Source organism: Falco cherrug, chromosome 3 (genome assembly GCF_023634085.1).
Source record: "Falco cherrug isolate bFalChe1 chromosome 3, bFalChe1.pri, whole genome shotgun sequence".
NCBI lineage: Eukaryota > Metazoa > Chordata > Aves > Falconiformes > Falconidae > Falco > Falco cherrug.
In genome coordinates, this window is record NC_073699.1 from 72369042 (window position 1) to 72383939 (window position 14898).

The 14898-nt window shown below is 40.4% G+C and overlaps 1 protein-coding gene across 1 annotated transcript in view; it reads left to right on the forward strand.

Annotated features, from left to right (window-relative positions):
- LOC102057332 (dynein axonemal heavy chain 5-like) overlaps positions 1–14898 on the forward strand; it is a 176276-nt gene that overhangs the window by 100652 nt on the left and 60726 nt on the right. Inside the window, exon 56 of the mRNA XM_055705661.1 lies at positions 8711–8878. Within this exon, the coding sequence (XP_055561636.1) occupies positions 8711–8878 (168 nt within the window). The remainder of the gene's footprint in view (positions 1–8710; positions 8879–14898) is intronic.

The following is a 14898-nucleotide window of genomic DNA, read 5'->3' on the forward strand; positions in this document are numbered from 1 at the left end:
TTCAGGCAGTTCCTGCTTCTCAGTAGGAATTTGCCTTGAAAGGGCTCACTGTTGATTATGCAAATAGCTCACTTTCTCTAGTGCTACTAGGCCTGTTTGCATATGAAGTGCTCTAGAACTCCATCTCCAGAATTGTTCAGTGGGGAGCTAGGTGGAAATACAGAAGAAAATTAACATCCTGACATGAAAAATAAGGAGATATTTGGGAACTTTCAGTGTTTTTTCACTAGAAAAGTAGTGAAATGCAGAATGAACTGAGAACCTTAGTATCAACTGTAAGAAAAATAAAAGCAATTTATTGTTTTTATTGTAACAATAAATATTCAATATATAGCAATTGTTGCAACAATTTTTGTCAGGTCAGAAATTTCTCCTGTTGGATTCACTGAACTGTGAGACAAGGGAAATTTCTCTGCAGGGAAGAGAAGATGTCACAGGTAGCTGGACCAGAAAAAGACCTAAGCTGGAATATGGAATAGCAGAATCACAGCCCACCTTTAAAATCCAGGAAACCAAGCAGGTTTTGCCAAAACCTGGGTTTTCTGCAACGTTGCAGAACATACTCTTTCATTTGTACACTGTTTTTTTCAATCTGCTTCAGCTGTGCATTTTGCTGATGCCTTTTCTAAGGTACTGGAATTTTTCTGTTGTGCAGATGAGGCTTGAAACCATGACTCTCACTATCCCTGGGAGCCATTTCTCCCAGTGAGCCACATTGACAAGGCACCATGTGGAAACTTCCACTGCCTCTGTTGACAGTCTCTTCCTGGGGCTGTCAATCTGGTCACTTTTCCAAGTGCTGTCTTCACTATGCAGACAGAGGAAATGAGTTTAAAGATAATGCGGACTAATTATGGACTCCTTACTCAAGCTTCTCTCTAACGAGGCTTCCAGTTTTGGCACTTCATTAATAGTGCATGTGTTGATGCCAAAACGGCACAGAGTAACTGTTCAGAGAGAGTTAAGCATTTATTTCGTGCAGTGTTGGGGACCTAGCTGATTCGCACCAGACAAACTAGCTCCAAAGTTTTCAGTGAAAAGTCAGGTATTTTATACAGTTTTTGAGAGAGGTCACACAACATTTTTACATACATACTCATTTGATTTTGACACCTAATCATTCCATTCACAATAAGTGGGATCTAGGTGGAGTAGACCTTTCAGTTTTCTTTGTTCAATGATTTCCTGACTTGATGGTCTCCTTATCTCCTTCAGGTGCCCACCTTATCTTTTCTAATTATTCAGAGTACATTCAGTGGAACCTTTTCTAATTTTTCAGAGTGCGTTCCTTTCTCAACACAAATAGAGCATCACCCAGAGCATTGTACCAAACTCATCGTGACTAATCTTTTTTTTTTTTTTTAAGACCCTGTTCTGTTTCATTCCCCCCTTTTCTTAAGACTTATGAATTCTTTTGTCCTCAAGTTTCAAAGACAAAAGGCTTTGGTAGACATGTATCATTGTCCATATTATTTGCGTTCTTTTAACTATGGCATTTAGTTTATACCACAGACAGACGTTCAAGAGCAATAATAGGATCATTCCTCCCAACATGGTTAGTATGGGATGTATTAAATAGTGGAATACTTGTGTTGCTTTAGGGGAATGTCCTGCGAAGATGTCCCACCAATAATGTTCTCCTACTTGTTCTGCATTGGATAAGATAGATTTTGTATTTTCAGAGTCATGTTTTACCTGCCAAAGCATGCGTTGGGCCATTCTGGTTACTTCTTGGACCAGTTTTTCTATGTCGGGGTGCCTGAGCGTTGCTTTAAAGAGACTAATGTTCATGCCTATCTGTAATTCAGGTACGTCATGATACAGGGTATAATCAGCTTCAATTAACTGTCTAGTAGTTACAGGAACAACATAATCAAAGTCATAGCCAACAATTCTAGTAAAATTACATACACACAAATTGGTACAATTCGCTTTTTCAGACAATTATCAATAGTAATGTTAACACAAGAAGTTCTAACACATGCACATCCATTTCCTACGTAAAACACTTGTGATTGGGCTTCAATATGTGGAAACATTTCAGAAGTACACATACCCTTTTTAATATCTAGACATAGATCTTCATTCTCTGTTGCTGCGTTTTCACAGATGTATCCCAGTTGTTCTCTGGGGATACATGCCTCAATGCTAATACACTGACATTTGCCTTTGATCTGATCATAACTTGCCCAGACATTATGGTCCATGGGTCTGACAATGACTTTTTGGTGTCTTGTTCTTTTGCTGCACTAATTGTGAGCGCTTATGCTTCAATTTGTTCATGTTGTAGGTTTTAGGTGAAGTTTACTAGTTGCCACCAAGCCTGGTGATCTTTAATAGGTGGCTTAGTAGTAGGACTTTCTTCAGGCTTAATGATAAACATTTCAGAAGCACCTCTGTCTTTGCTAGCCCATAAGTACATAATTGAAACTGGCTGATCAAACAACAGTTTAAGCTCCCATTGGGCTTTGTTTCTTTTATCCTTTTTAACAATACCCCACAGGCAAGAAACTGGTCCTTCCTTTTTTTTTTTTCTTTTTTTTTTTTTTCCCAAACATTATTGTCTATATCTTCCATATGACTAAATGTGACTGGTTTTTCATAGGTGCTATTAGCTTGACTTGTTTTGTCTCTTGTCCGATTATATTAACACCTTTAATGAATTCTGAGATTCTAAGTCTTATTCCAGTCTTGTTGTGTATATGATTTGTTGTTAGATAAATCTTAAATGGCTAGACCTGGGTTAGACTCTAGGTTCATCGAGAGCGGTGTGCCAACCCATGGAAGTGATTCCATAAATTGCGCATCAGACCATGGCCATTCTAAAATGGGAGCTTGAGATGAAGTTACACTGATCAAAAGTCCAAGAGTCAGCATTGAGAAGGCTTGAGAGCAGGTGCTCCTCCTCATTTGGAAGTCCATGGTTTCTCAGAGTTTTCTCAGGAGTTTTCTTGACTTGGGAGTAGTGAATCCAAGTGGGTTGCTCCTTTATCCGTACTGCTGTGAACTAGTCAGTAACACCTGGAAGGGTCCATCTCACTTTTTCTTGCAGAGGGTTTCCTGAAAAATTCTTAACACGTACCCAAATCACCAGGACTAAACAGATGTAGTTTTTAGTCAGGTTGCTTAGGCTGGTGTTCTAATACTACTGTAGCTTTTTTATTTAATTGTTTCCCTACAGTTACAACATAATTACACACATACTGGTTACCTATTTAATCTAGAGCTTTGCTATTTATAATTTCTATCACATAGGGTCGTCTATACAAGATTTCAAATGGTCTCAGCTTCTCTTTTGATCATGGTTTGACCCTCAGTCTGATTAGAGCAATAGGTAAAACTTGATACCAATATAGATTTATTTCTTGGCATATTTTGGCAATTTGTTGTTTAATAAGATGGTTCATTTTTCCCTACTTGCCCACTTGCTTGGGGTCTGTAGGGTGTATGCTGTTGCCAATTGATTTTTAATGTTTTACTTATTGCTTGTACGACTTGTACACAAAAGTGTGAGCCCCTGTCTGAAGAGATTACTGCTGGAACCCCAAATCTTGGTACTATTTCTTATAATAGTATTTAGATTACTTCATTAGCTTTATTGGTTCGGCAAGGGAGTGCTTCAGGCCATCCAGAAAATGTATCAGTTATAACCAAGAGATAACGGTAGCCCCCTTTTCTTCGGAGTTCAGAGAAATCAATTTGCCAGTTTCACCTGGGAATTGTCCCTTGTTTATTGACCCTTGATGTATTTTGGTTCCAGTATTTGGGTTATTTTTTAGACAGAGTTCTCATCGAGATGTGACCTGTTTAATTGTGGTAAATAGGTTTGGTCCTGCCACTCTGACTCTTAAATGCTGATAAAGTGGGTCTAAGCCCCAGTGAGTCTTATCGTGTTCTGCTTTTACAAATTGCCTTACTAGTTTTTTTGGCAATACTAATTGTCCCATTTTCAGTTGACCCCAACCAGTGTCCAATAGCTTACCTTCATTTTCATCTATCCACTTATAGACTGTTTCTTGATATTCTGGCTGGAAATTTGTGTCTAGTTTTTCTTGTACTAGAGCTGCTGTTGATAATTCTCTGCTTCTTGCAGCAGCTAATTTAGCTTCTGCATCAGCTTTCCTGTTACCTATTTCTGGAAGGGTGTTACCTTTCAGGTGTCCCTTTACAATGCATTATAGCCACTTGTGTCGGGAGTTGGATGGCTTCTAACAATTGTAGGTTTTCCTTTGCATGTTTTATAGCTTTTCCTTGGGCAGTCAGTAGTCCTCGTTCTTTCCAGATTGCTCCATGGGCATAGACAATAGCAAAGGCATACTTGGAATCAGTCCATATATTTATTCATCTTCCCTTTGCCAGTTCAAGAGCTCAGGTGAGGTGTTGCCTTCTGCTCCATTTGTCAGCAACAGCAACCCCCTCCTCCTCACCATCAGAAGGATTCAGGGCAGGAGATGCTCTTCCTGCTCTGCAGGTTACACAAGCCTGCCTCTGCAACAGCACTTCTGCTTTATCTCTTACCCTGAATGCAAATCTGCTCCTTGCTGCTTTAAGTCTGTGTTCTTACGTATCACGCCTTTGCAGGCAAACAGCAAACACCCTGCCATGCGTCCAGCAGGACTCAGCCGCACCTTCGGGCGGGTACGGGGGGTTGTACAAACTCACCCCAATACTCTAACACTTTCACAGGGTCTTTGACTCTCCAACCCCACTTCAGGTCTTACATTAGTGCAAGTTTTTATCTTATAACGTGCTTCATTCTGGTTGCTCTACAGAAGGAACCACAACCTGAGCTTTTTTTTTTTTTACACAAAAATTTCAACAAGAGCATCTCTGTAGTTTAGGTCTCAGTTTTTCCCCATCCTTTTCCAGAGCCATAATCAAAGGATCGGATGGTGTTAATCCTGCACTCCTTCTGCCACACAAACATATCTGCACACATTACTTCATCCCACTTTTGTTCTCTACAAAGAAACAGCATAAGCTGTAAAATTGTGTTGTAATTAAGACTTCCTTCGGGTGGCCATCTTTCACCATCACCTAATGTATACAGAGGCCACCAATTCTTACAATATTTTTAAAATGTCTTTTTGTTCAAATTTCCACTGGGAATTCCACCAAATTCTTTCCAATGCTTCAAAATACATCCCAGGGGTGTTTTGGTACTTATTTCTTTGCTCGCTCCGCCCCCCATCTTCCTAATAAGTCTGGTATTTGTCTACAATGTGTTAGTTATTACTGGAGGCACCATACTTAATCTCAGAACACACACCACAGTTCAAGACCTCTATTTAGCCTTATTTCTTGATCTTATTTTTTTTTTTTGTGAGGAGATAATATATCTTAGCCACTTGCCACCCTTTGCTCGAGTATACAGACAGCACCTATGACACTAAGTGCAGAGGCTAGTTTGTGCTTTTCCCAAATGATGTTAGTTTTAATGTTTTGTCCACAGTCTCCCGCTCTAATTTCTAATTATGCATTCCAGCACTTCATAAATTGATTTTTCAATCGCTTCATCTATCTCTGGCTGGCCTCTCGTGCGGAACATGACACGCAGATCAGATCGGGGCTCCCCACTCGCTTCACAGTGACACTGCGTCTCTCACACACACCGCACTGCGGGCAGCCCTTGGTCACACAGACAGTGTGTTACACGGTACTGTGCGCTTACGTACAGCTCCAGTAACACTGACAGTTCGCATTATCACACAAAAGTACGCATTTCAATGAACAATTGCCAAAACCCAAATTATTTGGTTTTTGGTCCTAAGCAGCATGTTAAGTTTTTAGCTATTCACCTAGAATTACCAAATTACCAGAATTACTTTTTTTTTTTTTTTTTTTTTTTTAAACATACATTTCATAACTCCAATTTTGGACATGTAGAAGACAACACATAAAACAAACAAGACACAAAACACTATTTCAGTTGTTACATTCTAGGAATTCCCCAAATTTTAAGACAACCTAAAGGAAGTTTTCAGCTTCCCAAATCTTAAGACAATCAAATATTCAAAACAAAGAATAAATATAAATACCTTTTATGTTGTGCAGAAGTCCTTGTCCACCTGTGTGAGAAGCCGAGGGGTAGGGGAGCCTCGCCGACAGAAGATGCATTTGGGGTCCCTGAGGGTCCCCAGGCCCCTGGAGTCCATCACCAGCGGAGAGTTCTCCTGCCTGCCTTGCCAAATTGATGCCAAAACAGCACAGAGTAACTGCTCAGAGACAAATTTTGTCTTTAAGCAGCAAAGGTATTTATTTAGTGCAGTGTTGGGGAGCTAGCTGATTAACACCAGACAAACTAGCTCCAGAGTTTTCAGTGAAAAGTCAGGTATTTTATACAGTTTTTGAGAGAGGTTACACAACATCTTTTACATACATACTCATTTGATTTTGACACCTAATCATTCCATTCACAATAAGTGGGATCTAGGTGGAGTAGACCTTTCAGTTTTCTTTGTTCAATGATTTCCTGACTTGATGGTCTCCTTATCTCCTTCAGGTGCCCACCTTATCTTTTCTAATTATTCAGAGTACATTCAGTGGAACCTTTTCTAATTTTTCAGAGTGCGTTCCTTTCTCAACACAAACAGAGCATCACTCAGAGCATTGTACCAAACTCATCCTGACTAATCTTTTTTTTTAAGACCTTGCTCTGTTTCAGTGTTCCTGCTGGTAGTTTGCAACACATTTAACTTTATTCAGAAGAGTCAAAACAACCTCTGTAAGACTGAGTTCTTGCAGGAAGTGATAATGATGAATGTGGTGAAGAACACTAGACTACTTCCACCCCTCATGAGGTACTTTCACATGCTGTCCTCCTGCCTCATTTCTTGTTTCTAAGGTTGAGTGTATATCAACTACAGAACTACAGAATGGTTTGGGCTGGAAGGGACCTTTCAAGATCATCTAGTTAACCCTCCTGCCGTGGGCAGGGGCACCTTCCACTAGACCAGCTTGCTCACAGTTCTGTCTAACCTGACCCCAAGCACTTCCAGGGATGGAACATCCACAGCTGCTCTGGACAACCTGTTGCAGGGTGTCAGCACCCTCACTGTAAAAAATTTCTTCCTTATATCTAATCTAAAGACACCCTTTTTCAGTTTAAAACTGTTGCCCCTTGTCCTTCTCTACAGGCCTTGATGAAAAGTCTCTGTGTCTTTCTTTCAAGCCCTCTTTACATGTTGAAAGGCCAGAATGAAGTCTCCCTGAACCTTCTCTTCTCTAGGCTAAGCAACGCCAACTCTCTCAGCCTTTCTTCACAACAGAGCTGTCCAGCCCCTGCTAATTTTGTGGCCCTCCTCTGGACCCACTCTGTGGTGGGGCCCCCAGAGCTGGATGCAATACTCCAGATGGGGTCTCAGAAGAGCAGAGTGGGTGAATCACCTACCTTGCCCTCATGTCTGGAGTTCTGAGTGGACTACGCTGCTTACTTGTTTGGGAGATTTTTGGGTTTTCCTGATTTTTTTAGGCAAGGAAGATTAGGGGATAAAATAGTTCCTTGGATTTAAAATTCATTACTTACAAAAAGAAAAGGATGACATTTTTCAAGCTTTTGAACAGAGATTTAGGCCACTGCTGATTGGTCTTCCTTGCTTCACCTTTGCCAGCTTGCTAGCTCATAATTTTGAGTAGGAGAATGAAAAAGTCAAAATGTTTGTCCAGCACTATTTTACATTTTAGCAAATGCTCATAGTGAGAACATCACTATGTCTGATCTTAGGAATAATATAATGAGTGTCTTTGTTATTATAGTAGTTAGGGATCAGACAAGTACAAGACAGTCCTTTAGGCTATGCAGAAAACCAGGAAAAGGGTATGTTGCCTGACAGTATGAATGGAGGATGATTTTTAGGTGCATTAAAAGAAAGGCATGAATACATTGCCAAAAAAAGGGGATTCTTAATGCCTCTATTGTTAAGCAACCATTGTTACTCTCTATAAGCTCTTCTATTTCCTACATTGCTTAAGGAGATGAATTCAATTTTCTTCTGACACTTACATAATAATGGATTAACCACCATCATCAAAGATATGGCTTTTCATGTTCTCAACAGATTGTGAAGGGAGGAAAAATCTGAGATTAGAATAATGAAGTGAACAGCTGGAAAAGATCACTTTTGTGGTTAAGGAAAAGGGTTAGCTTCAGTGAAGTGAAGTCAGTGCCTTGCAGTTTCACCCTTTTCTTTCCTAAAAAAGCATGTTTGACTCCCTTAGTTGTGTTGGCGCTGGTGTCTGTCTGATGCCACGGTGAGGTTGTTCAGGGAACTAATCTAGGAGAAAATGAATTATTAATTTGCTGACTTAGATTTCTGACATATTAGCTTCCAAACTGAGCATTGGCGATGGTATTAAAGATGGGGCGAGAACATCTGGTTGAGGGTTAGAGGAAAGAAGGTACAGTGCTATAGCAGCAATAACTTAGATCAGCTTAAATTGTTGTGGAGCTACAGGTACAAGTACTGTCTGTAAATCTTATGGGTCAAATAGAGATATTAAAAGTAAACTCAGGTCAATCTGTTGCAATGGAAGTAGAAGCTATTTTCACAAAAAATGGCTAATCTGTCCTTTATAAGAATGAAAGGCAACAGTGTTGTCCATTTCTTCTGCAAGAAATTAATCCCCATGTTTTTAAAATGAAGAATATTTCTATGAAGCAGGCTTTATTCTAAAATCCATTAAAAAATATTTTTTCCTTTCCATTGACTAGGACTCAATTACAGGAGAAACTGTGGAGCTTTTAGAGCCTTATTTGGATATGGAGGATTATAATCTTGAGACTGCTAAAAAAGTATGTGGAAACGTAGCAGGTCTTTGCTCATGGACACAAGCAATGGCTTACTTCTATGGTATTAATAAAGAAGTTCTTCCTCTTAAGGTATTTCATATTACTAATTTTATTTTTCTGAGGGATGTCTATAATTGAGTAGAAAAAATGTTGCATTATTTTGGCTAAAAATATCATGAGTTACAAGAGATTCTTATTTCTTCAGTTGTGAAGTCAAGAACACAGAGTTTAAATATGTCCTGGCACTTTTTTCCCCTTGCACAGCTGCCCTGTGGTACAGTTGTTACTTGTGTGAATGTTGTCAGTTTTCAATGGAAGCCTTGGTACACAGGGTCTTTATAGAGCCTGGCTATCTGCAAGTGGGAGATACCGAGACTTGGATTTGGACTTGGTGCCAGGCCTGGGAAGGAACATAGTCATTGTGGTCTTGGTAGAATCTGGGAGAGGAGAGACTGTTCTCGGCACAGAAGTATTCTTTAATTAATTTAGCTGGTATTCAGCTCTCTAAGAAAATTTTGGAGTGTCAATCTGTTACATGTGAGTATATATATGAGTTGTAACACTGAACTACAGTAGAAGGAGATCAGCTACTGTTGTCTGCATTCCTACAGATAGCTTTATTGTCTTGGAAATGTTTCATTTATGAGCATATTTAAAAAAAAAAAAGGTCTTAGAATATTTATATAGTGATTTATAATCATTGCTTCTACTGGGGATTTTATGGCTCTTTTCTGAAGAAATACCTTCAATTGGTTATGCTTCCACTGTACTTATGTTCAGTCTCCTATTGTATAAGTCACTGTATGAATGGTACATTCAAAACTCTTGGTATATTCTTTTAGAATATCTAGACAGGTCTGATTGAATTCATTAAAAGCATGATTTTTTTATTCATGTAACTGATAGATAAGACTATATTTCTGTGATATTTAAGTAGCAATTCCCTTTTCATATAATGGGATGTTCAGTAATGAAAACAGAATTTGAAACATGGCTATTGAGAGCTATAAAAGAGAGCAAGACCTAGGGGAAATAGTGGCTTTATATGCAGAGGCAAATGAAAACTGCAAAAGTGCTCTTGCAGTTTTTATTTGAATATATATGACTTAAGATTATGTATAAATTTAACGTTGTGTTCAAATATTTACATTATTGTCACACTGTAGCTGATAAAAAACACAATGTGCATTTCTTGACAAAGTAGTGCCTGTTGTCAGGTATAGCAACAGACACAAATACTTTAAAACTGAAGTTGTCAGAGGGAGGAAATGTTTAAAGTATGCAGGAGATATTGCAGGAAGCACTGGAGTGATGCTAAGAAAATAATTGAAAATAAATGTACAATTAAACTGCATAAAGTATTAGCACAGGCTAAATCATCCAATGCTAAAAGCAGGTTTACTGAATGAATTAATCAAGCTGCTTTATCCCAACTTCTGTTCTAGGAGATAAATCCCCTTCAACACCTGCAAAATCCATCCAATGTATTTTTAAATTGCATCTTAACTGAGACTCAGTGCCTTATTTATCTTAAATGTGACAACCTGTGAAAACTAATTAAGTGACTTATATTTTAGTAAATATAGTGTGCAAATATTAACTCATTCCTAGAAATGGATACCTAAATTCTTTAGATGTGTGGCCTGTAGCCTAAGGGTCATTAGTTAGAATCAAATACAGAAAGTGTAACTTAATCTTGCCTCTGAATACAATGCTGTGAGGTTGCTTATCATACAGTGGTCACCATGTGTGCTACTTTCCTACAAACCTTCAGCATGACTGTGAGCTGTTCCTCTCTAGCTTGCTACCTAGTAGACGAGCCTGCTTGATTAACCTGATAATTCTGAAACACCATCTGCTCTTTATCCATTAGTTCAAAAAACTTCAACAGCAGAATGAAGAAGCCCTGGCTTTTGCTGTGATTGTGCTAGCCTCTGATTAAAATACTGTGTATAGGGGTATAGTTTCCCTTAGAGATGTCTCCAGTGATTTTAATTAAGTTCTTCTTAGGCTGTTATGATGATCAAGTGAAGTTTGTCTACAGTTTATAAATTCTATTTGATATTGGGGATTCTCCCTGTCAAACTCAGTTTTACATCTGAGACTTTATTGCCTTTTCTGCTTTCACTTGTCTCCATGCTGAACTAAAACCCACAGCAGGAAATAAGAGGAAATCTTGCACCTCAGGAAGAGGTAACAGTCAAGAAATGTCAAAATTTGATGGTTGTCGATTTAAATAAGCGTGTTCTTGTCAAGGTGATGCCCACTGGGCAGAAGAATGAACAATCAAGTCTGAATTCAAGGCCTACAATGATTGTGGAAGCAAAGCATATACTCTTGGGCATGAAGGGGAGGATTAGATTACTTAACAAAACAGATTGAGGTCAGGACATGTAACTGAATGGAAAAAATGGAGAAACTTTCGGTAGCTAGTAGACACTGTGAAAACCAGGTAACAGGTGTGATCTCTGTGCCTTTCAAAGGCTGTTTTAGTCCCAAAGAATGGTTAGCGATAGCAAAGAAATTGAGGCAAAGATTTTATTATATGTTATTCTGCATGGATATGTTTGCATGTATACATACATATATATCTGTACATATCATAGAATCATGGAATAGGTTGGGTTAGAAGGGACTGAAAAGATCATCTAGTTCCAAAGGGCAGGGACACCTTCCTCTAGACCAGGTTGCTCAAAGCTCTGTCTCACCTGGCCTTGAACACTCCCAGGAACAAGGCATCTGCAACTTCTCCATGCAACCTGCGCCAGTGTCTCACCACCCTCACTGTAAAGAATTTCTTCCTAGTATCTAATCTAAACCTACCCTCTTTCAGCTTAAAGCCATTCCCCCTTGTCTTATCACTACATGTCCTTGTAAAAAGTCCCTCTCCAGCTTTCTTGCAGGCCTCCTGTAGGTACTGGTAGGCTGCTATAAGATCTATAAGGTCTGCCCAGAGCCTCCTCTTCTCCAGGCTGAACAACCCCAACTCTCTCAGCCTGTTTTCACATGAGAGAGGTGCTCCAGCCCTCTGATCATCCTCGTGGCCTCCTCTGGACTCACTCCAACAGACTGATGTCCTCCTCATGCTGGGGCCCCCAGAGCTGAATGCAGTGTTCCAGGTGGAGTCTCATGAGAGCACAGTAGAGGGGGAGAATCAATCACCTGCCTCAACCTGCTGGCCATGCTTCTTTTGATGCAGCCCAGGATTTGGTTGGCTTTCTGGGATGCAAGTGCACATTGCCAGGCCATGCTGAGCTTCTTTTCTGCCAACACCCCTAAGTCTTTCTTTTCAGGACTGCTCTCCATCCATTCTCTGCCCAAACTGTATTTGTGCTTGGGATTGCCTGGACCTGCATGCCTTGTTGAACTTTGTGAGGTTCGCCCAGGCCCACCTCTCAAGCCTGCCAATGTCTCTCTGGATAGCATCCCTTCCCTCCAGCGTGTCAACTGCATCATTCAACTTGGTGTTGTCGGCAGACTTGTGAGGGTGCCCTTAATCCCAGTGTCCATGTTGCTGACAAAGATGCTGAACAGCACAAGTCCCAGTATGGACCCCTGAGAAACGCCACTAGTCACTGGTCTCTACCTGGACATCGAGCCCTTGACCACAAGTCTTTGAGTGTGGTCATCCAGCCAGTTCCTTATCCACTGAGTGGTCCATCTGTCAAATCCATGTCTCTTCAGTTTAGAGAAAAGGATTTTGTGGGGGAGAGTGTCAAATGTTTTGCACAAGTCCAGGTAGACGACATCAGCTGCTCTTCCCTCATCCACCAATGCTGTAACCCCACTGTAGAAGGCCACCACATTTTCCAGGCCTTTGTCCTTAGTGAAGCCACGTTGGCTGTCACCAATCACCTCCTTATTTTCAATGTGCCTTAGCATAGTTTCCAGAAGGATCTGCTCCATGATCTCTGTGCACAGAGGTGAGATTGATTGGTCTCTAGTTCCCTGTGTTTACCTTATTTCCCTTTTTTAAAATGGAGGTTACATTTTCCCTTTTCCAGTCAGTGGGTACTTTGGACTGCCGTGACTTCTCAAATATGATGGATAGTGGCTTAGCCACTTCATCTGCCAGTTCTCTGAGGACCCATGGATGCATCTCATCAGGTCCTGTGGACTTGTGCACCTTCAAGTTTCTTAGATGTTCTTGAACCTGACCTTCTCCTATGGTGGGTGATTCCTTATTCTACCAGTCCCTGCCTTTGCCAAGAGATGTACATAATTATGCACATATGTATATGTGTATAATTTTACTTAGATTGGTGAATTGAAAACATTATTTTTAGAATGTCTGCAAAACCTATGTATGTATTTGCCTCTCATAATGTTTCCCTAAATAACGATGTGTCCAAGTTTATTATGATATGGAGTCTCTGAGAGAATTGGTACAAAACCAGTAGAGTGTTTTTGTGCAAAACCTGCAGGGATCTGGGACAGGAGCAGCTAGAGATTGCATTTTCATGAAGAGTTGTCATTCAGATGCCATGCCCAGGACCAGACTGAAGCAAAAGGCAAAAGTGGTCACCCAGCACATCCACAGATGCTCCTGAGCAGAGTGACAGTGTCTTAAGTGCAAGAAACCTGCTGACCTGGTCCAGCAGTAGTGACTGCTTAGTGGACTGTGAGAACAGTGACCTTGGAAAACTAAAATTCTTGAAACAAGAGAGATGCTAGGAAAGCCCCAGATCTTCCTTGCCTGTGGTGAACTATAATGTTTCAGCTGCTTTTTTTATTATGGGTTCTCCTAGTAATATTTCCTGAATTTACTGAGCAATAGCTGCACTTCAGAGTGATCTGGGGTTGGCCTGCGCATTCTGTTCAAGGGCAGGGATAACATCAAATAGTATGATTTCTTTGTGTTGGAGAAGGCATTTTTATTTAAATGCCTTCTTGAATCAGGGCCAGATATACCCAGTGCCTTGCAAAATTAAGTTTGCAATGAATCAACGTGAAACGTATGGCTATGTCAATACTAATAAATTAAACAGTACTAGGGAATTTTTCTAGACATTAAAGTGATCATCTGCGCTGTTAAATTGTTAGAATGATCCCTAGTTTGAATTTGGTCTTGGCTAAGCAGCATTTTCTCAGCAATCTCTGGGCACCTTTCAGGAACTAGCTTGGTCCAAGGGTCATTTCCCTGAGGCTGTTTGCATGCAGCCATACTGTTTCAGAGGCTGGGAGAGCTTAATGTGAGCTCTTTTACACTAGTTAACCTCAATGTCAGAGAAAGATCCTGAGCATGTTTAATTTAACAGTATAGCTGTGGACAGTAATTACATGTTCGTTTGTCTTGGTTTTATGTGGAATGCAAAAAGGTTCAAAGGAGCAGGGTCATCTCACCACCTGCTATGAAGTCCTCTCTGAGGGCGTCTTGGAAGAAGGCAAAATATCTGCTTAACAATTTAGTCTAAGGCCCTGGTTGGCACAGATACTGTCTCCACACTTGCCCTGTGCAGACAGATGCAGAGAGAAGGTAGAGGCGCTGGCTGGAGCAGATGTTGAAAGGATTGTTTGTGTGGTTCCCCACAATGCCAATGGCAAGAAGAAGCCGAAGCTGGTGCTCTCACACAAGCCTAGGCTTGTTCTAGCATAGCCCCCATTTCCAGGAGTGCAGATGAGAGTGTGGATCTTGTATCTTGCATCCTTATTGTTCATTCACATAAAATACATTTATTTGAGCTTTCACACTGCATCCAGCTGGAACAAATTGTGAATCCTTGCTTTGCTGCGTGACTCAGAGGGATGAAATTAAGGGTGTGAAGCTTGTTCACATCGCAATGCCATTAAAATTAGAAAGGCCACAGTGGTTCTTTGTGCTTGGGAGAGACACATCCTTCCCGACTAATTGGCTGGAAATCTTTGTATGAAGCTGCTTACGACTTTAATATTCTTCTTGTGCACAAGATCATCCTTGGCAATGGAACTTGCCTCCTGCTCTCATGGCAAAGCTCTGCACAGGAAGCTGCCAGCCAACCTGACAGTGGTGTCAAGACAAAAGCCATGTTTGTACCCACGTAATTTTGAAAAATTGAGTTAGAAAGAAAGACAGGGAGAGAGGAAATAGCGATGATTCCATACAGTAATCTGAAACAAGTAGTCTTTCTGCC